The sequence below is a fragment of the Scyliorhinus canicula genome, chromosome 4 (assembly GCF_902713615.1).
Source record: "Scyliorhinus canicula chromosome 4, sScyCan1.1, whole genome shotgun sequence".
In the NCBI taxonomy this organism is placed as follows: Eukaryota; Metazoa; Chordata; class Chondrichthyes; order Carcharhiniformes; family Scyliorhinidae; genus Scyliorhinus; species Scyliorhinus canicula.
In genome coordinates this window covers 2,562,631-2,589,957 of record NC_052149.1, presented here as the reverse complement: position 1 = coordinate 2,589,957, position 27,327 = coordinate 2,562,631, and the positions used below count along the sequence as shown (strand labels likewise).

Here is a 27,327-nt window from a genome sequence, read left to right as displayed (position 1 = left end):
TAGATTTTATGCTCAAACTCTCTGGAACAGGATTTGAAGCCACAACATCCAGATTCAGACGGAGTTTGCTCCCCACTGAGTCACGGTTGTCATTGTGTTAAATCCGGTGACAATCAAACTCTGCAGTGTAACACTGAGAGAATTCAAGGTTCTCTGTGTCAGAGTGAAAGAACGCAAGTTCGGGACTGATGTCAGGGAGCATTTTACAGTGCTCGCTTCAAACTCAGAACAATCTCTGGGTCATAAACATTAAGTGTGGTTTTGTGAGGTGGAAAGTGTTGAAACGTGAGGTTGGTTCAGTCAGGCTGTGCTGACAGAATCCAGTCTCTCTTCAACTGACACGAAAGGTGAAGATTCAAAATCTGCAGATTTTACCTTTTACATTTTGCAAATTGGCTGTTCTGGGCACATTTTACTAAACTAAGCAAAACGCAGACAGTTCCTCCGAGACAATTGAAAGGCTGCGTAAACATTTTGATGCTCCTGTTCTCTAATTAGCGTTTGAAGATTCCCCGGCACTAAAAGCTGGAGTGAGTCTCCCAGAAGCTGAGTCTAGAATAATGAGCTAATGGTTCCCAACCCTGGAGATTGTGTGTTGGCTAAATGGGAGCTCGCTGTTCCAGACCGAATACAGATTGAACAAGAAGGAAGCATTCAGTCAGAATTATTCATAAATCATGAGCTGCTTTGATAGATTAAACAGGAACAAATTATTGCCAATGGCAGGAGGGAGGGGAACCAGAGGGACACAGATTGTAGAGAATGGGTAAAAGAAGCAGAGGGGGAGATGGGGAGAATGTTTTTTACCCAGCGAGTTGTTGTGATCTGGAAGGTGCTGCCTGAAAGGGCGGTGGAAGCAGATTCAATAATAACTTTCAATATTTAACACATATCTGAGCGGGGAAATACAGAATATAGGGAAGGACGGGGGGGGGGGGGGGGGGGGGGGGGGGGCAGTGGGACTAAGTGAATATTTCAAAGAGGCAGCACAGAGATGATGGGCTGAATGGCTTCCTGTGTTAGAAGATTCTCTGATTCAGTGAACCCTGATGAGATTGGAGATTGGCAGAGACGAGGGGTGAGGGACAGATTGTGATCACTCTGTGCTGCTCAATTGGTTAAACACTGAAGAGTAAAACACTTGCTCACGGTGAGCAGTCAGCAGAGTTCTGAAAGCTCGTTAACAGGCCCATCACCAGGGGCAGGGGAGCTGTCACATTGTCTGCTCTGTGCACACACTCATTCAGAGAATGTATCATAGCGACACAGAGCAGCCCACTGTGCTGAGTGACTGGGGAAGGCATCACAATCCATCACTGGTAAATCTCACCAGTTACTGACTTCCCACATCAGCCTCTCTGAATAGAAACAGCGGGAAATTCTCACCCTCCAGGAATCTCCCAGAGAGGGAGCGACGCTCCAGATGTTGGTGCTGACAGCCTGACTCCAGATGTTCAATGATTGAGCACCTTCCAGATGTTGACCCTCAGAAATTGCCCCCGAGCTGTTGACTCGGATAGTTTTCCCAGTCGGGAGGGTTTAATCTAACTTGGCAGGGGGTGTGAAGCAGATGTAACATTGGTGAGGAAACACAAGGAAGGTCGAGAATCAGGGACCCAGACAACATCAGAGGGAAAATCATGGATATTCAGCCAAGGCAGAGAAAGAGGGAATGTCATCAAGTTTAACCTGAGTTTATGGGGCACCTTGGTGAACACATCGAGTGCGGTAAATAAGGTTAGTGAGCTGCAGGTACACAGCCTCGGGAATATGGGGCTGGATTCTCTGGAGGCAGTTCCTGATGTGGCGGAGGACACAGCATCGGGAGAAAGTGGGGTTGATGCTATTTTCCGATGCTCCGATCTCCATTAGTGTCAGGATCGAGGGGCATGCCGTGCCAGCCAAATGATCCATTTGCATTTTGCTAATGGACCGGCACCTACTCTTTGGGCCCTCGTCATTCTCCAGCCCTCTGGATGGAGAGTCAGTCAGAGTTGGTGCAGGTCCTGACCAACGCGTATCCGATGGACCATGTGGTGCCCCAAGGGGGTAACGTTTTAAGGGATTCGCCCCTAAAGTCTATCGGGGGGGCACCCTCCACCCCAAAATGCAAGACCTGCCCACCCCCTCCAGACCACCCCCTCTGTCATTCCCTCACACCAGAGACCCCCTAAATTAAGAGACACCATAAGACACAGGAGCAGAATTAGGCCACTCGGCCCATTGAGTCTGCTCTGCCATTCAATCATGGCTGATATGTTTCTCATCCCCATTCTCCTGCCTTCTCCACATAACCCCTGATCCCCTTATTGATCAAGAACCTATCTATCTCTGTCTTAAAGACACTCAGTGATTTGGCCTCCACAGCCTTCTGCGGCAAAGAGTTCCACAGATTCACCACCCTCTGGCTGAAGAAATTCCTCCTCATCTCTGTTTTCAGGGATCGTCCCTTTAGTCTGAAGCTGTGCCCTTGGGGTCTACTTTCTCCGACGAGTGGAAACATCCTCTCCACGTCCACTCTATCCAGGCCTCGCAGTATCCTGTAAGTTTCAATAAGATCCCCCCCATCCTTCTAAACTCCAACGAGTACAGACCCAGAGTCCTCAACAGCTCCTCATATGACAAGTTCTTCATTCCAGGGATCATTCTTTGTGAACCTCCTCTGGACCCTTTCCAAGGCCCAAGCACGTCCTTCCTTAGATACGGGGCCCAAAACTGCTCACAATACTCCAAATGGGGTCTGACCAGAGCCTTATATAGCCTCAGAAATACATCCCTGGTCTTGTATTCTAGCCCTCTCGACATGAATGCTAACATTGCATTTGCCTTCTTAACTGCCGACTGAACCTGCACATTAGCCTTGAGAGAATTTTGAATTAGAACTCCGAAGTCCCTTTGTGCTTCTGATTTACTAAGCCATTTCCCATTTAGAAAATAGTCTATGCCTCATTCTTCCTACCTCAGTGCATAACCTCACACTTTCCTACATTTTATTCTATCTGCCACTTATTAGCCCACTCTCCTAGCCTGTCCAAGTCCTCTGCAGCCCCCTTGCTTCATCAATACTACCTGTCCCTCTACAGATCTTTGTATCATCTGCAAATTTAGCAACAGTGCCTTCAGTACCTTCTTCCAGATTGTTAATATATATTGTGAAAGGTTGTGGTCCCAGCACTAACTAGGCTGTGATTGACAGCTTCCACACCCACCCAGCATTGCTAAATTCATCTCCCTTCATGGTTGATTAACTTTGAAGTGGTCTAACGGCAATGTTTATAAATCCAGCTTTGATTGACAACTCCTGGACCACTTCAAACAGAGTTAAGTGTTTTCTGTCAATTGCACAGCTGACCACTACAAAGTTACTCAAGCCTGAAGGACAATGAATGGAATAATGCAGACAGCTTGTGGTGTGTGGAAGCTATTAATCAGAGCCCAGCAAAGTCATTATTGAGGAAAATGAATGAATGGCTTGCAGATCAAAGATATGAGGGGGTTTAAACCCAGCTGACTGGTTTTCTCTTTCCAGGAATTGACAGGTGCTGCTTCCTCTGTCTGAGCCAGCAGGTCTATTGCCCAGGTGAGTGTTAAAGCAGTGATTTGTTTTTTTTTTTGGGGGGGGGGGGCTTCCAGACAGGATTCTCTCTCCTAGAAGGGTCTCTGTAGGGTCTCTTTATTTAGTGGGTCTCTATGTGGGGGGGTCTCATTAATTAGGGAGTGCTGGAGGTGATGGTTGTGGTGGGTTGGGTCATGTCCATAGGGGGTGCAGAAGGTGACCCAGAAAATCCTGGTGGGAGCTGAATTGCATTGTGGGGGTCGGGAAGTGGGGGGGGTGGGGGGGGAGAGCTCCAGCTGCGGGACTTCGCTATCAGGCCGCCCGCTCAAAGTGGTAGGGTTGTTCAAAGTGTGGGCCGTGATCCGCACGTGGATCGCAGGTTGTGTCAGAAGGGTCGCGGCGTTCCCACCGTGGTCCCAATTACTGGAGAAGCAGCCAATGGCCACAACCATAAAAAATTGAAAATGGCGGCTGCCGCAGCCTCTTAAATGAAAATAAATGAAGCTGTGCACAGTCTTTCAGCCAGAAGTGGCTGCAGAGAGAAGGTCATGAACCCTGTACATTCACTTGACGTCAAGCACCCGCCATGTACATGTTTCTGGCTCCAATTCCCGGAATAGAGTTTCCATTTTCTAGCTGCTGGTAAGATCATAGAATTTTCAGTGCAGAAGGAGGCCATTCGCCCATCGAGTCTGCACCGGCTCTTGGAAAGAGCACCCTACCCAAGGTCAACACCTCCACCCTATCCCCATAACCCAGTAACCCCACCCAACACTAAGGGCAATTTTGGACACTAAGGGCAATTTATCATGGCCAATCCACCTAACCTGCACATCTTTGGACTGTGGGAGGAAACCGGAGCACCCGGAGGAAACCCACGCAGACACGGGGAGAACGTGCAGACTCCACACAGACAGTGACCTAAGCCGGAATTGAACCTGGGACCCTGGAGCTGTGAAGCGATTGTGCTGTCCACAAGGCTACCATGCTGCCGTTAAGAGAAACATGAAATGGCCAGAGACTCAAATAGACATTATACGGATTGGACAGGATCTCACAACAGAAGCTGCTGGGTAGAGCTCCACAGGAGAGTTCAGGGCAGGGACAAGTAGTGTGAGCATTAGCTCTGTACAGAACTTTTTGTTTGTAGTCTGTTACAAACAACCTACAAACAAAAAACTTAATTTGGCAACAAAGCAACATAAAGATGATTTATCGAGATATGGTTTTGTCAATTGTGCCGATGCAAATAAGGATGCAAAGCCCATGTGTGTGATATGCAGGGAAGTACTGAAAAATGAGAGGAGACGTTTCAGATTTTGAAAGAGAAATGGTGGCTGAGAAATTCCTTTCGAGGTTGAGACCCCAGAGTCAATAATTAATTTGCAGCTGACTCCAAATTCGAAGAATATGCTGCTGTAACTGACCTGTGATACCACGTTAAAAAAGACACCTGGAGCTCATGAACATAAAACATAGAATCACTAAAGTGGAGGCCATTCGGCCCATCAAATCTGCACTGACCCTCCTAAGGAACACCCCACTTAGGCCCAATCCTCACCCGATCCCCACTGCCCAGTAACCCCACCGAACCATTAGACACTAAGGAGCAAATTAGCATGGCCAGTCCACCTAACCTGCACATCTTTGGACTGTGGGAGGAAACCGGAGCACCCGGAGGAAACCCACGCAGACATGGGGAGAACATGTAGACTCTGCACAGACAGTGATCCAAGGTTGGAATTGAATCCGCATCGCTGGCGCTGTGAGACAGCAATGCTAACCGCTGTGCCATTGTGCCACCGGAAGGCTGTCAGCATTCTGGAGTGGCATCTACCTGGAGTATTCAGTGCTCAGTAAAACAAGAATTTTTTTGCTATTGCCCTTCACGATGACCGACATGTGCAATGTTGGATTTTCCGTTTTCATTGCCCGCTCCTCCTTTGAAGCTGATCAAGTGAGATCATGAGTACCAAGCAGGCTCCCCTTTTGCATTCAAGGTAAGTAAGCATGGCATGGGTTGCAAAGGTCAGCTGGCGAGGATCGCGAAGATCGGCCGGCGCGGTCGTGAAGATCGGCTAGTGTGGGCGCGAAGATCGGTCGGTGTGGGTTGTGAAGATCGGCCGGCATGGGTTGTGAAGATCGGCCGGTGTGGGTCCGGCGTGGGTCGCGAAGTTCGGACGTCGTGGGTCCTGAAGGTCAGCCCGTTGGCAGAAGTGGATCCCGGGAAAAAAAGTTTGAGAAACACTGCCATGGGGAATCCCTCTCAATCTTTGCATGGCTAAAGATTGGGAATCGATTCCTGATTAGTGCTCCCAGCGTGAGCCCAAATCAGATGCAATTTACCTCTCGTGGGAGAACATACACACATAGATACATAGAAGATAGGAACAGGAGGAGGCCTTTTGGCCCTTCGAGCCTGCTCTGCCATTCATCACCATCATGGCTGATCATCCAACTCAATAGCCTAATCCTGCTTTCTCCCCATAGCCTTTGATCTCATTCTCCCCAAGTGCTATATCCAGCCGCCTCTTGAATATATTCAAAGCTTTAGCATCAACTGCTTCCTGTGGTAATGAATTCCACAGGCTCACCATTCTTTGTGTGAAGAAATGGCTCCTTATCTCTGTCTGAAATGGTTTACCCTGAATCCTCAGACTGTGACCCCTGGTTCTGGACACACCCATCATTGGTAGCATCTTCCCTGCATCTTCCCTGTCTAGTCCTGTTAGAATTTTATAAGTCTCTATGAGATCCCCCCTCATTCTTCTGAACTCCAGCGAGAACAATCCAAACCTAGTCAATCTCTCCTCATATAACAGTCCCGCCATCCCTGGAATAAGTCTGCAAACTTTGAGATGTTACATTTTGTTCCCTCATCCAAATCATTAATATATATTGTGAATAGCTGGGGTCCCAGCACCGATCCCTGTGGTACCCCACTAGTTACTGCCTGCCAATTTGAAAAGGACCCATTAATCCCTACTCTTTGTTTCCTCTCTGCCAACCAGTTTTCTATCCACCTCAATACATTTCCCCAATCCCATGCGCTTTAATTTTGCACAATAATCTCTGCTGCGGGACTTTGTCAAACGCCTTCTGAAAGTCCAAATATACCACATCGACTGGCTCCCCCTTATCGACTGTACTGGTTACATCTTCAAAGAATTCCAACAGATTTGTCAAGCATGATTTTCACAGGGCGGCATGTGGCACAGTGATTAGCACTGGGACTACGGCACTGAGGACCCGGGTTCGAATCCCGGCCCTGGGTCACTGTCCGTATGGAGTTTGCTCATTCTCCCCGTGTCTACGTGGGTTTCACCCCCACAACCCAAAGATGTGCAGATTAGGGGATTGGCCACGCTAAATTGCCCCTTCATTGGAAAAAAAATATTTGAATACTCTAAATTTATAAAAAAAGAAAAAAAAATGATTTCCCTTCATAAATCCATGCTGACTCTGACTGATCCTGCCACTGCTTTCTAAATGTTCCATTCTAAAGTCCTTGATAATGGATTACCCACTATCGATGTTAGGCTTACTGGTCTATAATTCCCTCCTTTATCTCTACCTCCCTTTTTGAATATCGGAGTGACGTGAGCTACCCTCCAATCTGCAGGGACAGTTCCAGAGTCTATAGAATCCCGGCTAAATTGCCCGTAGTGTAAGGTTAATGGGGGGATTGTTGGGTTACGGGTATACGGGTTACGTGGGTTTAAGTAGGGTGATCATTGCTCGGCACAACATCGAGGGCCGAAGGGCCTGTTCTGTGCTGTACTGTTCTATATTCTATATAAATCCATATGACCACCAATGCATCCACTATTTCCAGAGCCACCTCCTTAAACACTCTGGGATGCAGATTCTCAGGCCCTCGGGATTTATCCACCTTCAATCCCATCAATTTTCCCAGCACCATTTCTCTACTAATGTTGATCTCCCTCAGTTCTTCCCTCTCACTAAACCTTTCATTCTCCAACATTTCTGGGATCTGAATTGTGTCCTCTTTTGTGAAGACAGAACCTAAGTGTGTATTCAATTTCTCAGCTATTCCTTTGTCCCTTATTATGCATTCCCCTGTTTCTGTCTGTAGGGGGCCTACATTTCTCTTTACCAATCTCTTTCTCGTCACATATCTGTAGAAACTTTTAGTGTCAGTCTTTATGTTCCCTGCAAGCTTCCTTTCGTACTGTACTTTCCCCTTCTGAATCAATCCCTTTGTCCTTCTTTGCTGAATTCTAAACTGCTCCCAATCCTCAGACCTATTATTTTTCTTGGCCAATCTGTAAGCTTCTTCCTTGCATCGGATACTATTTCTAATTTCCTTTGTAAGCCATGGATTGGCCCTCTTACCCCCTTTGCTTATGTGCCAGACAGGAATGAACAGTTGCTGTAGTTCCCCCATGTGTTCCTTGAATGTTTGGCATTGTCTATCCACGGTCATCCTTTTAAGTAACTCTCCCCAATCTATCAAGGCTAACTCACGCTTCATATCCTCATAGTTCCCTTTATTCAGATTCAGCACCCTAGTCCCCGAATCAACTACTTCACTCTCCACCTTGATAAAAAATTCCGTCATTTTATGATCGCTCATCCTCAAGGAATCTTGTACAGCCAGATTGGCAATGATTCCCTTCTCATTACACAGTACCCAGTCGAAGATGGCCTGCTCATTTCGAAGAGGTCACAAAGGTGATTGATGCAGGTAGGGCAGTGGATGTTGTCTATATGGACTTCAGTAAGGCCTTTGACAAGGTCCCTCATGGCAGACTGGTACAAAACGTGAAGTCACATTGGGATCAGGGGTGAACTGGCAAGATGGATACAGAACTGGCTAGTCACAGAAGGCAGAGAGTAGCAATGGAAGGGTGCTTTTCTAATTGGAGGGCTGTGACTAGTGGTGTTCCGCAGGGATCAGTGCTGGGACTTTTGCTATCCGTAGTATATATAAATGATTTGGAGGAAAATGTAACTGGTCTGATTAGTAAGTTTGCGGACGACACAAAGGTTGGTGTAATTGCGGATAGCGATGAGGACTGTCAGAGGATACAACAGGATTTAGATCGGTTGCAATCTTGGGCGGAGAGATGGCAGATGGAGTTTAATGCAGCACGGTAACACAGTGGTTATCCTGGGTCCCGGGTTTGATTCCCGGCTTGGGTCAGTGTCTGTGCGGAGTCTGCACGTTCTCCCCGTGTCTGCGTGGGTTTCCTCCGGGTGCTCCGGTTTCCTCCCACAAGTCCCGAAAGATGTGCTGTTAGGTGAATTGGACAGTCTGAATTCTCCCTCTGTGTACCCAAACAGGTGCCGAAATGTGGCGACTGGGGGATTTTCACAGTAACTTCATTGCAGTGTTAATGTAAGCCTACTTGTGACAATAAAGGTTATTATTATAATCCAGAGAAATGTGAGGTAATGCAGTTTGGGAGGTTGAATACAGGTGGGAAATATATAGTAAATGGCAGAACCCTTGAGACTTTTGATAGTCAGAGAGATCTAGGTGTACAGGTCCACAGGTCACTGAAAGGGGCAACACAGGTGGAGAAGAATAGTCAAGAAGGCATACGGCATGCTTGCCTTCATTGGCCGGGGCATTGAGTATAAGAATTGGCAAGTCATGTTGCAGCTGTATAGAACCTTAGTTAGGCCACACTTGGAGTATAGTGTTCAATTCTGGTCGCCACACTACCAGAAGGATGTGGAGGCTTTGGAGAGGGTGCAGAAGAGATTTACCAGGATGTTGTCTGGTATGGAGGGCATTAGCTATGAGGGGAGGTTGAATAAACTCGGTTTGTTCTCACTGGAACGGCGGAGGTTGAGGGGCGACCTGATAGAGGTCTACAAAATTATGAGGGGCATAGACAGAATGGATAGTCAGAGGATTTTCCCCAGGGTGGAAGAGTCAATTACCAGGGGGCATAGGTTTAAAGTGTGAGGGGCAAGGTTTAGAGGAGATGTTCGAGGCAGGTTTTTTACACAGAGGGTAGTGGGTGCCTGGAACTCGCTGCCGGAGGAGGTGGTGGCAGCAGGGGCGTACCAGCCTCCCCGGACAGGCGCCGGAATGTGGCGACTAGGGGCTTTTCACAGTAACTTCATTGAAGCCTACTCGTGACAATAAGTAATTTCATTTCATAGTGATTTTTAAGCCATATCTTGACGAATACATGAATAGGATGGGAATAGAGGAATACAGACCCTGGAAGTGTAAAAGATTTTAGGTTAGGTGGCAGCAAGGTCAGTACAGGCTTGGAGGGCCGAAGGGCCTGTTCCTGTGCTGTATGGTTCTTTGTTCTTTGGCACACGGGAGGCTGTCAAATTAGCGTTCCACTCCCCACACACACTCATCCCAGCGAACAAGATGGCACTGGAAACGCTGGAGCGCGCACATGACATTGACGGGTGGGCTGGGGCCAGAGGGTAGGTAGGAGGGGTACCCCTATGACCTGTGGCACTAGGATCAGTGGGCAGTCAGAGGTGTGCATGGCTGCCTTACTGGCAATTGTGCTCCGTGCCTGTCCACCCCGACCCCACAGCTCACCTCCTGGCCACCCCCCCATTACTACCCCCGGCAGAAGCCCCCGACCAGCGGCACAACTGTCAGCAAACTCTGGTGATGTTGGACACTTTACGTCCCCCCTCTCTCTCCCTCAGCAGCCATGACGTCTGGTTCCTGAATTTTCAAAACACAGGTGAACCTCGCCGTCGGGATGTCCCTTGGTGGAGGCAGAGATTTGTGGAGGCCCCGGATAATACTGGGTCTGGCCCGCTAATGATATTGCAATGGCGTTTACTGTACGTGCGGAGTGGAATGCGTTGACGCCGCTGTCGAGCACCCGGAGAATTGCAATTTGGTGCGAAACTGGCGCCGGCCACGATTTCAGCGTCAAAACTGATTTTCCTCCCAATCGCATTTCCTGATTCCAGTGTCGGCCGACGGAGAATCCCACCCATGGTCTCCTAAAGAGAGACTCCTGTCCAAGGTGTTGTCATGGTAACGGAGACTGGCTCAAAAAAGAGCAGAACTGGCAACTGAATATTCCAGGATACATGGGGCTGGATTTTACGCAGTCCCGCGCCAAAATCACGTTTGGGGGGCGGAGAAACCATTTTTACGCTGGAACCGTGGCCGGCGGCGCTCCCGCGGTTCTCCATTCCCTGGAAAATAACACGCACCCGGATTATGCGGGGCAGCTGGGGGGGGGGGGGGGGGGCAGTGACAGAGGCTCCCCCAGCGATTCTCCGCGCAATACTGGCCGAGTTCCCGACGGCATGGTTCTCAGTTGGCGGGAGCCCTGGTGGGGGGCGAGGGGATCGAGCACTGGGGGGGGGGGGGCCTCATGGACGGCCGGGTCGGCGATCGGGTGGTTCGGATCCGTGGGCGTGCGCCATCTCGGGGGGGCCGACATTTTGGATGTTGCTCCTCACGGCCGCTGCAGGCCGCTGTGCGCATGCGCGGACTCCCGACCGGAATTGCAGGGCCCCGTATCCACAGCCAGAGCTGCGAGAAGCACTCCAGGGCCCTGCCAGCCCCCTGCAGGCAGGAGAATTGCTCAGGGCTTTTTGAAGGAAAATCAAGAGTGAAACACCAGAGTTTTTACGCTGCTTGGGGACATAGCCCCATGTTTGAGAATCCCGCCAAGATGTTCAGGAAAGATGGAGCAGGGAAGAGAGGAGGAGGGGAGAGGTATTGATGAAGTATAATATAGCAGTGAAGGAGGAGAACGTCCTCGAGGGGCCAAGGACAGAATCTATTTGGTTTCAGAAACAATCGATGTAACTTTACTGGGCGAGTTCTATTAACCAATCAGTGGGAAGGATAAAGAGGAACAAATGTTCAGGGAAATTACCCAGATACGCAAACTAGAGAGTAGTTATACTTCAGAAATACTTTGATGTCTAATCCTCCTGTGATTCACCTGGGATGTTTTATGAATTAAAGAGACTTTAATTTCTGAATATAGACTGTGAAAGTGGTGATGTAAAGAGCAGGGAGGGGAAAGAGTTCTGAGAGTGGGTTCAGGAGAACAGGAAAGGATGTCCCGAAGCGTGGTACATTGGCGAGACCATGCAGACGCTGCAACAATGGATGAACGGATATTGTGCAACAGTTGCCAGGCAGGAATGTTCCCTTCCAGTCGGGGAACACTTCAGCAGTCAAGGGCATTCAGCCTCTGATCTCCGGGTAAGCGTTCTCCAAGGCGGCCTTCAGGATGCACGACAACGCAGAATCGCCGAGCAGAAACTTATAGCCAAGTTCCGCACACATGAGTGCAGCCTCAACCGGGACCTGGGATTCATGTCGCATTACATTCACCCCCCACCATCTGGCCTGGGCTTGTGAAATCCTACCAACTGTCCTGGCTTGAGACAATTCACACCTCTTTAACCTGTGATTATCCCTCTCTCCAGTCGCACCGTCTGGACCTGTAAAGACTTAATTACCTACAAAGACAGGCATTCAAAGTATCGTCTTCCATCTCTGACTTTGTCTATATATATGTGGTTGTGGAATCCACCTCTTCATTCACCTGAGGAAGGAGCAGTGCTCTGAAAGCTAGTGTTTGAAACAAACCTGTTGGACTTTAACCTGGTGTTGTCAGACTTCTTACTGTGCTTACCCCAGTCCAACGCCGGCATCTCCACATTAGGAGAATTGTTGACATCTGCATGTGTCCAATGAGAAAGGAGACATTGCTGGACCTAGTTCTTAGGAATGAGGGGGGGGGAGCAAGTGGATCAAGTGTCAGTTGGAGAACATTTCGGGGACTGTGATCATTGTATCATGTTTAAGTTGATTACGGAAATGGACAAGGAACAATTCAGAGTTAGTATAATTAACTGTCGGGTGGGGTGGGGGTGATTTCAACGTGGTGAATAGGGATCTGACCCAGACAGATAAACTGGAATCAAAGGTTGTCAGCAAAACTGGAATGAAACAATGATTTGTCTTTAAAGAGGAGATTGTTCAGATGCAGCCATGGTACATTGCCATGACAGGGAAAGAGCAGGGAACATATCCAGGGCTCCCTGGATGATGGAAGAGACAGAGAGTGGGATGGAGCAGGAAAAGGTGCAGGTGACAGATGGTTGATTATGTAAAAGATTTCTCTGCAACATTAAACTGAGTGAATAAATGGAAGGCAGCAGCAGGGATATGGAGTTGGCGGAGGGACAGGAATCAGAATGGTGGTGAATGGTTGATCTCAAACTGGAGGATGGTTTATAGTGAGGGGGCTTCTCAGGGAGTGACGTTAGCACCCCTGCTTTATTTGGTCAATATTAATGATCTAGAGTTTGGTGAACAGAGCACAATTTCACAATCCATAGATATCAAAATATTGTGAGGGGAAGAATGATGGACTGCGAGGGGATATAGACAGGCTGGTGGACTGGACAACACACAGTAGGTCATATTTGATGTAGAGAAATACTTTTTGGAAGAACAAGGAGAGTTGGTTAAATCTAAAGGATAAAAATGTAAAGATGATGAAGGAGCAGAGGAAGCTGAGATATGTGTGTGGGAAAAGCAGTGAGGGGACCAGGACAGGTTGGCAAAGCTGCTGATGAGCTCGTCTGTGTTTTATAAATAGAGGCATCGAGTACAAAACCCCAAATTATCAGAGAACGTGATAAGATTCTGGTTCCTCCTCCACTGGAGCCTTGTGTCCAGTTGTGGGCCCCACACTGCAGGCCTTAGAGCGTGTGCGGCAAAGATTGAGGAGAAAGGTTTCAGAGATGGGAGGATTGAGGAACATGGACTGATTGGAGAGGTTACAACTGGTCCCCACGGAGAAAAGAAAATTGAGGAGATTTGATCAAAACCATGGGGAGTCTGGACAGAGTAGACAGAGAGAAACTGACCCCATTGGTGGAAAGATTGAGAACCAGAGTGCCCAGATTTCAGGTAAATGGCAAACGAACTGGAGGAAACGTGAGGAGAAACTCTTTAACAAGGTGAGGTGGTGCCCTCTGCAATTCACTCCCTGAGAGTGTAGTGGAGACAGGTTCAATCGAGACTTTCAAAAGACAATTGAATCACTAACCGAAAAGAGAACAATTGTAGAGATATGGGGTAAAGACAGGGAAAGTGAGATTTGCTGAGTTGCTCTTACAGAGGGCCAGCATGGACACAACTGGCTGAAAGGCCTCTGCTGTGTGCTGTAACCACTCTCATTCTCTGAGACGTTTCCCTGGTAGAGTGACTGTGTGACCAGCTGTTCATCTCATTCTTCCGGATGTTTAAAACAATCTCACCCTAGGTTTAATCCCTGTTAGTGTAGCCCCACATGTTGTGCCTGATGGCAGGTCTTCCAGATGTTCATTGAAGGAGTGTCCTAGACATCTGAATAGAGATTGCCACGCAAGGTATTGGCCTGTTAGAATTCCATTGTAGATATGACTCAAACATTTCCCCGGTTTTTGCCTGATGGCCCCCAGATGTTGACACTGATGGACTCCACCCAGATGTTGACACTGATGGACACCACCCAGATGTTGACACTGATGGATTCCAACCAGATGTTGACACTGGTGGACTCCACCTAGATGTTGACACTGGTGGGTTCCAACCAGATGTTGACACTGGTGGACTCCATCCAGATGTTGAGTATGCAGGAACCCTCCCAGAAGGAAAGACTCTTTGAGAAGGAAGCATCATCTGTGGATAAATCAGGAAGTGAAGGATTGGATCAAATTGAAAGAAACACTAGAAATCTGTCAGGATTAGCGATCGGTCAGAGGATTGGTCAGATCTTAAAACCCAGCAAACAAAGGGAGGAATTGGAGTTTGAGAGAAAGCCAGGTAGAAATATAAAAACAGACAGTAAACTTATTTAAATTGGGAAAGTGTAACAAAAGTTGGTGTTGCTCCTCCAGAGAGAGGGTCTGGGGAATTGTTAATTGAAATCAAGGGAATGGCAGAGGCGTTGAACAGGGATTCTGGTCTGCCTTACAATAATAATAATAATCGCTTATTGTCACAAGTAGGCTCAAATTAAGTTACTGTGCAAAGCCCCAAGTCGCCACATTCTGGCGCCTGTTCGTGGAGGCCGGTGCGGGAATTGAACCTGCCCTGCTGGCCTTGTTCTGCATTACAAGCCAGCTGTTTAGCCCACTGTGCGAAACCAGTCCGTGCAGCGCCAGAAACTGCAGTGGACAGGACGGGAACCTCAAGCAGCCCCAGAGTCCAACCCACGGGATTCCATGAACAGGAAAGTATTGAGGGTCTCAGGGTGAGAAGGATCGGGGGTGGTGGGGGGGGGGGGGGGGGGGGGGGGGGAGGATCCGATGGAGCACTGGACAGGGGTGGAAGGGCCTCACTCATCGAAGCTAAAAATGATGGAGAGGTCAGGGCGGGGCAGGGTCTCATTGGGAATTCCATCTGACAAATTTCACACTCGCCCCACCCACCGATAAAGCCACCACCTAAAACTCTGCCCCAAAACCTTGTGAATGGGAAATCCTCTTTAACCAATTTATGAGATTATTAGGAACCAGTAACAAGGTGGATAAAGGGGAACCTGTAGATGTGGATCTGATTTGAACCTCAACTCCACATTCCCATCTACGCCCGACAACCTCTCACCTCTTTCCTTATCAGGAATTAATCCAGCTCTGCCTTAAAAAAGTTCAAAGACTACCTTTTGAGGAAGAGGATTCCGAAGACTCAAGATCCTCTGGGAGAAAACAATTCTTTTAATCTCCGTCTTAAATGGTGACCATTAATTTTTAAATAGTGATCCCGAGAAGCAATTCAGAGGAGGGTCACTCAACCCATTGCTGGGATGAGGCGCTGATCTTATGAAGGGAGGTTGAACGTATTGGGCTGATATCCACTGGAGTTTGAAGATCCAGGGGTGATCTTAATCTAACATATGGCGATCCTGAGGGGATTTGATAGGGTGGATGCTGGGAGTGTTTCCGTTTGTGGGGGAGTTAAGAACTCAGGGACACAGTATAAAAGTAATCAGACAGAGATGAGAATTATTTTCTCTCAGAGGATCGTTAGCCTGGAATTCTCTTCAACAGAGAGCACTGCAGACTGCAGGTCATTGAATCGATTCGAGTTAAACATGTTATAGACAGACAAGGGAGTGAAGGATTCTGGGGGACAGACAGGAAAATGGAGTTAGGATCAGAATCAGATCATCCATGACCTTACTGAAATGGGACAGCAGGTTCAATGGGTCAAATGGCCTCCTGCTTCAAAACCATGTTGGTGACCCTATGTTGGTGTGACATAGTGTCCCTGGGTGTGAGGTGTGTGCTCACTAACTCGCTGTTGATGGGTTGAGGAACTCTCACCGTCCCCTGATGTCCAGATTGGAGATGGCGTAGAAATATTTGGACAGGTTGAGTGGGTCGACTCTGGTGGGCCCAGTGGCGGGGCGGAGCAGTCTGAGCCGCAGGTCAGTCAGAGTGAAGAAGTCCCTCAGGTCCTTGGTGGTGTCCAGTCGGCCGTACAGTGAGGCCATGTCACGGAGACGAGGTCCCCCAAACAGGGCAAAACGTTCCTGGATCTCGAATCGCACCATCTTCTCCAGCTTCCACACGTAGCCCCTAGAATACTCCTCTGTGCAGATAATGTCCAAAACAGAGGCAGCAATCAGATCCCGAGCGCTTCTGGCTTCCATCCCGAAGGAATTGAGGCAGTCGGCTGCGTAGAACTGGTAAGGCTGCCAGCTGCGCCCGTGGTCCAGAGACTTCTCCAGAACCATCTGCTCGGGACGGCCTGATTCGAAGGTGATGACAATGTCCTCAGTCAGCTCGATGCTCTTGCCCCAGGACAGCGTGATGTTGACCAGGAGAGGCTCCGGGAAATGCCTCCAGGAGACACTTTGCCAAAAGGTGTTGGGAACCCGTCCCTCGTCATCCAGCATCAGCTCAGGTGGGTGTGCGAGTTCGGGTGTGCGAGCGTCACACTCGTTGTTGCACATGTAGGGGTTCTCCTTAAAACAGAAAGCAATACAACACGGGGTTAGACACAAAATAATGCTCCCTCTACACTGTCCCCATCAAACACTCCCAGGGCAGGTACAGCACAGGGTTAGATACAGAGTAAAGCTCCCTCTACACTGTCCCCATCAAACACTCCCAGGACAGGTACAGCACGGGGTTAGATACAGAGTAAAGCTCCCTCTACACTGTCCCCATCAAACACTCCAGGACAGGTACAGCACGGGGTTAGATACAGAGTAAAGCTCCCTCTACACTGTCCCCATCAAACACTCCCAGGACAGGTACAGCACGGGGTTAGATACAGAGTAAAGCTCCCTCTACACTGTCCCCATCAAACACACCCAGGACAGGTACAGCACGGGGTTAGATACAGAGTAAAGCTCCCTCTACACTGCCCCCATCAAACACTCCCAGGACAGGTACAGCACGGGGTTAGATACAGAGTAAAGCTCCCTCTACACTGTCCCCATCAAACACTCCCAGGACAGGGACAGCAGGGGGTGAGACATATTGTTAAGCTCCCTCTACACTGTCTCCATCAAACACTCCCAGGACAGGTACAGCACGGGGTTAGATACAGAGTAAAGCTCCCTCTACACTGTCCCCATCAAACACTCCCAGGACAGGTACAGCAGGGGGTGAGACATATTGTTAAGCTCCCTCTACACTGTCTCCATCAAACACTCCCAGGACAGGTACAGCACGGGGTTAGATACAGAGTAAAGCTCCCTCGATACTGTCCCCATCATACACTCCCAGGACAGGTACAGCACGGGGTTAGATACAGAGTGAAGCTCCCTCTACATTGTCCACATCAAACACTCCCAGGACAGGTACAGCACGGGGTTAGATACAGAGTGAAGCTCCCTCTACACTGTCCCCATCAAACACTCCGAGGACAGTACAGCACGGGGTTAGATACAGAGTAAAGCTCCCTCGATACTGTCCCCATCAAACACTCCCAGGACAGATACAGCACGGGGTTAGATACAGAGTAAAGCTCCCTCTACACTGTCCCCATCAAACACTCCCAGGACAGGTACAGCACGGGGTTAGATACAGAGTAAAGCTCTCTCTACACTGTCCCCATCAAACACTCCCAGGACAGGTACAGCACGGAGTTAGGTTCAGAGTAAAGCTCCCCCTACACTGTCCCCATCAAACACTCCCAGGACAGGTACAGCACGGGGTTAGATACAGAGTAAAGCTCCCTCTACACTGTCCCCATCAAACACTCCCAGGACAGGTACAGCACGGGGTTAGATACAGAGTAAAGCTCCCTCTGCACTGTCCCCTTCAAACACTCCCAGGACAGGTACAGCACGGGGTTAGATACAGAGTAAAGCTCCCTCTACACTGTCCCCATCAAACACTCCCAGAACAGATACAGCACAGGGTTAGATACAGAGTAAAGCTCCCTCTACACTGTCCCCATCAAACACTCCCAGGACAGGTACAGCACGGGGTAGATACAGAGTAAAGCTCCCTCTACACTGTCCCCATCAAACACTCCCAGGACAGGTACAGCACGGGGTTAGATACAGAGTAAAGCTCCCGCTACACTGTCCCCATCAAACACTCCCAGGACAGGTACAGCACGGGGTTAGATACAGAGTAAAGCTCCCTCTACACTGTCCCCATCAAACACTCCCAGGACAGGTACAGCACGGGGTTAGATACAGAGTAAAGCTCCCTCTACACTGTTCCCACCAAACACTCCCAGGACAGGTACAGCACGGGGTTAGATACAGAGTAAAGCTCCCTCTACACTGTCCCCATCAAACACTCCCAGGACAGGTACAGCACGGGGTTAGAAACATAGTAAAGCTCCCTCTACACTGTTCCCACCAAACACTCCCAGGACAGGTACAGCACGGGGTTAGATACAGAGTAAAGCTCCCTCTACACTGTCCCCATCAAACACTCCCAGGACAGGTACAGCACGGGGTTAGTAACAGAGTAAAGCTCCCTCTACACTGCCCCCATCAAACACTCCCAGGACAGGTACAGCACGGGGTTAGATACAGAGTAAAGCTCCCTCTACACTGTCCCCATCAAACACTCCCAGGACAGGGACAGCAGGGGGTGAAGCATATTGTTAAGCTCCCTCTACACTGTCTCCATCAAACACTCCCAGGACAGGTACAGCACGGGGTTAGATACAGAGTAAAGCTCCCTCTACACTGTCCCCATCAAACACTCCCAGGACAGGTACAGCAGGGGGTGAGACATATTGTTAAGCTCCCTCTACACTGTCTCCATCAAACACTCCCAGGACAGGTACAGCACGGGGTTAGATACAGAGTAAAGCTCCCTCGATACTGTCCCCATCATACACTCCCAGGACAGGTACAGCACGGGGTTAGATACAGAGTGAAGCTCCCTCTACACTGTCCCCATCAAATACTCCGAGGACAGTACAGCACGGGGTTAGATACAGAGTAAAGCTCCCTCGATACTGTCCCCATCAAACACTCCCAGGACAGATACAGCACGGGGTTAGATACAGAGTAAAGCTCCCTCTACACTGTCCCCATCAAACACTCCCAGGACAGGTACAGCACGGGGTTAGATACAGAGTAAAGCTCTCTCTACACTGTCCCCATCAAACACTCCCAGGACAGGTACAGCACGGAGTTAGGTTCAGAGTAAAGCTCCCCCTACACTGTCCCCATCAAACACTCCCAGGACAGGTACAGCACGGGGTTAGATACAGAGTAAAGCTCCCTCTACACTGTCCCCATCAAACACTCCCAGGACAGGTACAGCACGGGGTTAGATACAGAGTAAAGCTCCCTCTACACTGTCCCCATCAAACACTCCCAGGACAGGTACAGCACGGGGTTAGATACAGAGTAAAGCTCCCTCTACACTGTCCCCATCAAACACTCCCAGGACAGGTACAGCACGGGGTTAGATACAGAGTAAAGCTCCCGCTACACTGTCCCCATCAAACACTCCCAGGACAGGTACAGCACGGGGTTAGATACAGAGTAAAGCTCCCTCTACACTGTCCCCATCAAACACTCCCAGGACAGGTACAGCACGGGGTTAGATACAGAGTAAAGCTCCCTCTACACTGTTCCCACCAAACACTCCCAGGACAGGTACAGCACGGGGTTAGATACAGAGTAAAGCTCCCTCTACACTGTCCCCATCAAACACTCCCAGGACAGGTACAGCACGGGGTTAGAAACATAGTAAAGCTCCCTCTACACTGTTCCCACCAAACACTCCCAGGACAGGTACAGCACAGGGTTAGATACAGAGTAAAGCTCCCTCTACACTGTCCCCATCAAACACTCCCAGGACAGGTACAGCACGGGGTTAGTAACAGAGTAAAGCTCCCTCTACACTGCCCCCATCAAACACTCCCAGGACAGGTACAGCACGGGGTTAAATACAGAGTAAAGCTCCCTCTACACTGTCCCCATCAAACACTCCCAGGACAGATACGGCACGGGGTTAGAAAAAGCTCATTCTTCTCTCTCTGGGATTCCCGGAATATTCAAACACTCTATTGATCTCAGGAACAATTCTGAATCAATCTGTGCATGCTCCATTGCACTGCACTCTGTACTGGACTGTTAGACAGCTGAATAATTGTGTTGTTGAGGTATTGAACAATGATGTTATCTGTCAAACTAAAAATAGCTTCAGGAGGCAGGATATTTACAGACAGGAATTATAATTCACATCAGGATTCATATACAACTGGAATAATCTTATGCCATCCTCACCGGGAATGATTCCCGTGACTGGGAACAACTCCCAGTCACTGGGAACAACTCCCCGTCACTGGGAACAACTCCCCGTCACTGGGAACAACTCCCAGTCACTGGGAACAACTCCCCGTCACTGGGAACGATTCCCGTGACTGGGAACAACTCCCAGTCACTGGGAACAACTCCCAGTCACTGGGAACGTCTCGCCGTCACTGGGAACGACTCCCAGTCACTGGGAACGACTCCCCTTCACTGGGAACGATTCCCGTGACTGGGAATGACTCCCTGTCACTGGGAACGACTCCCCGTCACTGGGAACGACTCCCCGTCACTGGGAACGACTCCCCGTCACTGGGAACGATTCCCGTGACTGGGAACGACTCCCAGTCACTGGGAACGACTCCCCGTCACTGGGAACGACTCCCCGTCACTGGGAACGATTCCCGTGACTGGGAACAACTCCCAGTCACTGGGAATGACTCCCCGTCACTGGGAACGATTCCCCGTGACTGGGAACAACTCCCAGTCACTGGGAATGACTCCCCGTCACTGGGAACGATTCCCGTGACTGGGAACGACTCCCTGTCACTGGTAACGACTCCCTGTCACTGGGAACGACTCCCGGTCACTGGAATGACTCCCCGTCACTGGGAACAACTCCCAGTCACTGGGAATGACTCCCTGTCACTGGGAATGATTCCCGTGACTGGGAACAACTCCCAGTCATTGGGAATGACTCCCCATCACTGGAACGATTCCCGTGACTGGGAACGACTCCCTGTCACTGGGAACGACTCCCTGTCACTGGGAACGACTCCCCGTCACTGGGAACGTCTCCCCGTCACTGGGAACGTCTCCCCGTCACTGGGAACGTCTCCCCGTCACTGGGAACGACTCCCCGTCACTGGGAACGACTCCCCGTCACTGGGAATGACTCCCCGTCACTAGGAACGTCTCCCCGTCACTGGGAACGACTCCCCGTCACTGGGAACGACTCCCCGTCACTGGGAATGTCTCCCCGTCACTGGGAACGTCTCCCCGTCACTGGGAACGACTCCCCGTCACTGGGAATGACTCCCCGTCACTGGGAACGACTCCCCGTCACTGGGAATGACTCCCCGTCACTGGGAACGTCTCCCCGTCACTGGGAACGACTCCCTGTCACTGGGAACGACTCCCAGTCACTGGGAACGACTCCCCGTCACTGGGAATGACTCCCTGTCACTGGGAACGTCTCCCCGTCACTGGGAACGATTCCCGTGACTGGTAACGACTCCCTGTCACTGGGAATGATTCCCCCATCACTGGAAATGATTCTCTATCACTGCGATTGATTCCCCGTCACTGGGAATGATGCTTCATCACTGGGAATGACATATTTGCAAGTCAGGATGGGGTGTTTGGAGGGGATTTTGCCGGTTATGTTGTTCCCAGGTCTCTGCTGCCGTTGACCTTCTGGGGGTGGAGGTGTCGGCTTTGGGAGGAGTTGTCGAGGAGCTTTGGCGAGTTGTTGGTGGGTGCTGACAGATTCAGTGTCACAAAGACACAGAAAGAGGCATGTTGAGGAACAGAGACCTTACTGCCCTAACCTGAATTCAGCATCAGTGAATCAGCCAAAAGCCCTTTTCCAAACTCTCTGCCAGCCAGCCTGTTGGACTGGAGTCTGGAGCAGCAGATTGTTACAGTGATCAATAAAACTAATGCCAGTGATAAAGGAGGAGATAGTGGCAATATACAGAGATAATGGAGATTAATGAATCTACAATTGTCACAGCATCGATTAAAGGCATCAACTAAAGCTGCATATTGCAATTGATTATTTTTAATTCTCTGTGTAAATCGAATGGAATGGACATTAGTAACAGAAACCGTAAGCTGAGTAAAGTATGAATGAATAAGCAGACAGTACAGATGTTAAGTATTCCTGAATTACCTGTGTCCTCTGTAAATAAGGAAGAACACTGAGTCCCAGAGCTCCCACTGTGGGTTCAATGGAATGGTGCTGTGTAAACAGTGTGAACTGCCCAGGAGAATGGCTGCTGGCTGCTCAGTGTGAAAGCACATTGAGGGAGGGGTGAGAGACAGAGAGAATAGCTCACTGCCTCACTCCCCCATTCCCTCCAATTCTCAATCGCTAACAGTGACACATTTCTCCACACGGTTTCTTGTTTATTGTCCCACTGGAACAATCTGTGTCTGTGTCACCTCCACAGTCGAATAGTCCAATATTCCCCTGGCCAAGCCTCCAATCTCCACCCTGCAAAAACTCCAGCTCTTCCAAAACTCTGCTGTGTGTGTCCCACGCCCCGTTCACCCATCACCCCCTGGGCTCACTGACCGACACTGGCTCCCAATCCAGCAACATCTCCATCATCAAATCATCAAATCCCTCCATATCCCAGCCCCTCCCTATCTCTGTAATCTCCTCCAGCTCTACAACGCTCCCAGATCTCTGTGCTGCTCTCGTTCTGTCTCTGCAACATCCCTGATTTAAAAAAATATATATTTTTATTGAGGTTTTGCAAAATTTTTCATAATAAAACAGTAGTAACAATAATAACGAAACAAACTAGAGTGAACATTAACATTGTGCAAAAAGAGAATATACAATAACAATTAAGTAGACATTACCCCACATGACCTGGTCTTCCCACACCATCCAAATGAAGCACTCACCCCCCCGCCCCCCCCACCCCGGATTGCTGCTGACATTTTAATTTTCCTCGAGAAAGTAGACGAACGGCTGCCACCTCCGAGAGAACCTTAGTGTAGACCCTCTTAAGGCAAACTTTATTTTCTCGAGGCTGAGAAACCCAGCCATGTCGTTAACCCAAGTCTTTACACTCGGGGGCTTGGAGCCCCTCCACATTAATAAAATCCATCTCCGGGCTACTAGGGAGGCAAAGGCCTCTTTCGCCCCCTGAACTCCCGGGTCTTCTGACACTCCAAAGATCGCTATCTCTGGACTCGGCACCACCCGTGTGTTAAGCACCTTGGACATTGCCCTCACGAACCCTTGCCAGAACTCTCCAAGCTCCGGGCATGCCCAAAACATGTGGACATGGTTTGCAGGGCTGCCCTTGCACCTCATACAACTGTCTTCTACCCCAAAAAACTTGCTCATTCTCGCTGCCGTCATGTGTGCCCGGTGGACCTCCTTAAATTGAATTAGACTGAGCCTGGCACATGATGAGGAGGACCTGCCCAGGACCTCTGCCCACAGACCCGCTTCCAACTCCTCACCTAGCTCCTCCTCCCACTTGCCCTTGAGCCCCACTGGGGTTTCCTCCGCCTCCTGTAATTCCTGGTAGATATCCGACACCTTCCCCTCCCCCACCCAGGTGCCGGAGACCACCCTGTCCTGTATCCTCAGTGGCGGCAGCGTCGGAAAGGCCACTGTCTGTTTTTTCAGGAAGGCTCGTACTTCAAACTGGGAAAGCTTCCATCCTTCTGATGCCTGCCCTCTGCCAGCTCTGGAACCCACCATCCATCCTACCCGGGACAAACCTGTGATTGTTGTATATCGGGGTCCAGACCGACGCTCCCTCCACCCTCTTGTACCTCGTCCACTGTCCCCAGATCCGCAGTGTTGCCACCACCACCAGACTTGTGGAGTAACGGGTCGGCGAGAACGGCAAAGGAGCCGTTATCAAAGCTCCCAGACTAGTACCTTTACATGACGCCGCCTCCAGCTGCTCCCACGCCCCCCTCCCGCCATCACCCACTTCCTAATTATAGCTATAATGGCCGCCCAGTAGTAGTTGTGAAAGTTCGGCAACCCCCCCCCGCTCCAACAGCGATCTCCTTACTCGCGGGGTCTTGTTCGCCCACACAAACCCCGTAATGATCCTACTCACCCGCTTAAAAAAGGCCTCAGGGATGATGATGGGGAGGGACTGAAAGACAAACAAAAACCTGGGGAGGACAGTCATTTTCACAGTCTGCACCCTCCCTGCCAGTGACAGCGGGAGCATGTCCCACCTTTTAAAGTCCCCTTTCATTTGCTCCACCAACCGGGTCAGGTTGAGCCTGTGTAGGTGATGCACTATCAATTACGACGAGACAAGAGTAGAGAGTAATGGAGGCTTTATTACGCAGAGATGTGTGGCCTCCTGCAGCTGCTGCTGAAATGGCTGCAGCTCAGTGAGCACACACATTTATACTCCGCCTACTGGGCGGAGCCAGCAGCCAGGGTTCTACCCCCGTACCTGTAGTACAGGAGCCTTACCGTATTAACTCTTATACAATCAGTGGTGACTACCACAGTAGGGCACCCCATTTCCTGCCCACCTGTATACCCAGGTAACGAAAACTTTTCTCTACCATCCTCAGCGGCAGCTCTTTCAGTCTCTCCTCCTGCCCCTTGGCCTGGATCACAAACAACTCCCTCAGGATCCACAGAACCTCCCCCATCCCCTCCACAGGGTCCGAAATGTACAGGAGCAAATCATCCGCGCGTAGCGAGACCCAATGTTCCACCCCCCAATAAAGCCCTCACCAAACCCGAACCTCCCCAGGGTTTCCCACAGGTACTCCCACTCCACCCGGTCAAAGGTTTTCTCTGCGTCCATCGCTGTTACCACCTCCGCCTCCCCTCCCTCTGAGGGCATCATAATAATATTCAAAAGTCTCCGGACATTGGTCTTGAGTTGTCTGCCTTTAACAAACCCAGTCTGGTCTTCCTCTATCACCCCTGGGACGCAATCCTCAATTCTTGTGGCCAGAATCTTGGCTAACAATTTGGCATCCACGTTTAAGAGTGAAATCGGCCTGTATGACCCGCAATGTTCCGGGTCCTTCCCTTGTTTGAGAATGAGTGAGATCAAGGCCTGTGACATTGTTGGGGGGTGGGTTCCTTTCTCGCTGGCCTCATTAAAGGTCCTCATCAGGAGTGGGCTCAATATTTCCGAAACTTTCTTATAGAATTCTACCTGGTAACCATCCGGCCCCGGGGCTTTACCCGATTGCATGCCCTCTATACCCGTGACAATCTCCTTCAATTCAATCACGGCCCCCAGCCCCTCCACCAGGTCCTCTTCCAACTTTGGAAACCTCAACTGGTCCAAAAATTGCCTCATCCCTTCCGCTCCCATCCGGGGCTCCGACTCGTATAGTTTACTATAGAATTCCTTAAAGACACCATTCATCCCCCCCCCGGATCCAAGACCATGTTACCCTCCTTATTCTTTACTCCCCCGATTTCCCTGGCCGCCTCCCTCTTTCGCAGTTGGTGTGCCAGCATTCTACTCGCTTTGTCCCCATACTCATAGACTGGCCCCCCTTGCCTTCCTCAGCTGTACTACCGCTTTCCCTGTGGTCAGCAGTTCAAACTCCGCCTGCAGACTCCGCTGCTCCCTCAGTAGCCCCGCCTCGGGGGCCTCCGTGTATCTCCTGTCCACTCGGAGTATCTCCTCCACCAGTCTCTTCCTCTCCGCTCTTTCTCTCTTTTCCCTATGGGATCGAATTGTGATGAGTTCCCCTCTGACAACAGCCTTCACAGCCTCCCAGACCGTTGCCGCTGCTACCTCACCCGTATCGTTTGTTTCCAGGTAATCCTGGATGTTCCTGCTAATCCGCCCGCAAACCTCTTTGTCCGCCAGCAGCCCCACATCCAGTCTCCAGAGTGGGCGCTGCCCTCTCTCCTCACTAAGCCGCAGGTCCACCCAGTGCGGGGCATGGTCTGAGACTGTGATTGCTGAGTATTCTGTCTCCGCCACCTTTGGGATTAACGCCCTGCTCAATACAAAGAAGTCTATGCGGGAATAAACCTTATGAACGTGGGAGAAAAAAAGAGAACTCCTTCTTTCTCGGCCGCGCGAACCTCCAGGGATCCACCCCCCTCATCTGCTCCATAAAACCCTTCAGTTCCTTAGCCACTGTTGGTCGCTTCCCTGTCCTGGACTTCGACCGGTCCAGCTCGGGGTCAATGACTGTGTTAAAGTCTCCCCCCATGATCATGTGGTGTGATTCTAAGTCCGGGATTTTGCCTAGCATGCGTCTCATTATTTCCACATCATCCCAATTCGGAGAGTAGACGTTCATAAACACCACCCGGACCCCCTCCCACTTTCCACTCGCCATTATCTACCTGCCCCCCTTATCTGCCACAATTCTCCCAGCCTCAAATGGCACACCCTTACTGATCAGAATTGCTACCCCTCTGGTCTTCGAATCCAGCCCTGAATGGAACACCTGGCCTACCCATCCCGTTCTCAATCTTGTGTGATCTGCGAGCTTTAAATGTATCTCCTGAAGCATTGCTACGTCTGCCTTTAACCCCTTTAGATGCGTGAACACGCACGCTCCTTTGACCGGCCCATTCAAACCCCTCACATTCCACGTGATCAGCCTTTACGGGGGGCTAACACCCCCCGACGAGCCATTGCCCTTTCTTGGCCAACCTCAAGCCCGCGCCCTTCGCTTCCTCGAGCGCTCCCACAGGGAGCCGCCGTCCCCGACCCTCAATTGGTACCCTGAAATTGATACCTCCTCTGTCAGCAAAGCAGCATCCCCCACTCTCAACAGCCCCACGACCCAAATCCCCCCGCCAAGCACCAGCTGGGCACTTGCTCACCCCCAACTGCGCTCCCGAGAGTCAGCTGAATAAACCAACTCCATCTCCAGTGAGTAAATAGTAATACGAAACAAAAAATAAACAGAAGACACTAGCAGTGTCCCGTGAGGAGACATTTGTTGAACCAAGGCTCCAACTTCCCGAAAATTCTCATTAAGTACAGGGGCCCCTCCCCCCCTCCGTGTCTCAACTTTGCCAAAAACACAGCACCCTCCAGCCACCACCACAGCCCTTACACGCACCCAACATTGCATACGATCTTATATCAGAAACGGTACCGTGTTACCCAGTCCCACCGCCGCATTCCACCAAAGCTTAACTGCCCTTTAATTCAAGTCCAGCTTTTCTTGTCTGACAAATGTCCACGCCTCGTCCGGCATCTCAAAATAGTGATGCCATTCCTTGAATGGTTAATGCAATACATTCACCACATTCACCCCCTGTTAAAAATATGAAGTCCGGCGGGGGTGAAGGGTTCACAAGTTCAGCCTGTCCAGCGCCCAGATCGCCGA

At 50.1% G+C, this 27,327-nt stretch overlaps 1 protein-coding gene across 5 annotated transcripts in view; it reads right to left on the bottom strand.

Moving 5' to 3' along the window:
• The window catches only part of LOC119964301 (netrin-G1-like), a 728,862-nt gene that overhangs the window by 52,369 nt on the left and 649,166 nt on the right, over positions 1-27,327 (bottom strand). For all 5 annotated transcript variants that reach the window (XM_038793578.1, XM_038793577.1, XM_038793581.1 and 2 more), the window contains exon 3: positions 15,863-16,506. In XM_038793578.1, the coding sequence (XP_038649506.1) occupies positions 15,863-16,506 (644 nt within the window). The remainder of the gene's footprint in view (positions 1-15,862; positions 16,507-27,327) is intronic.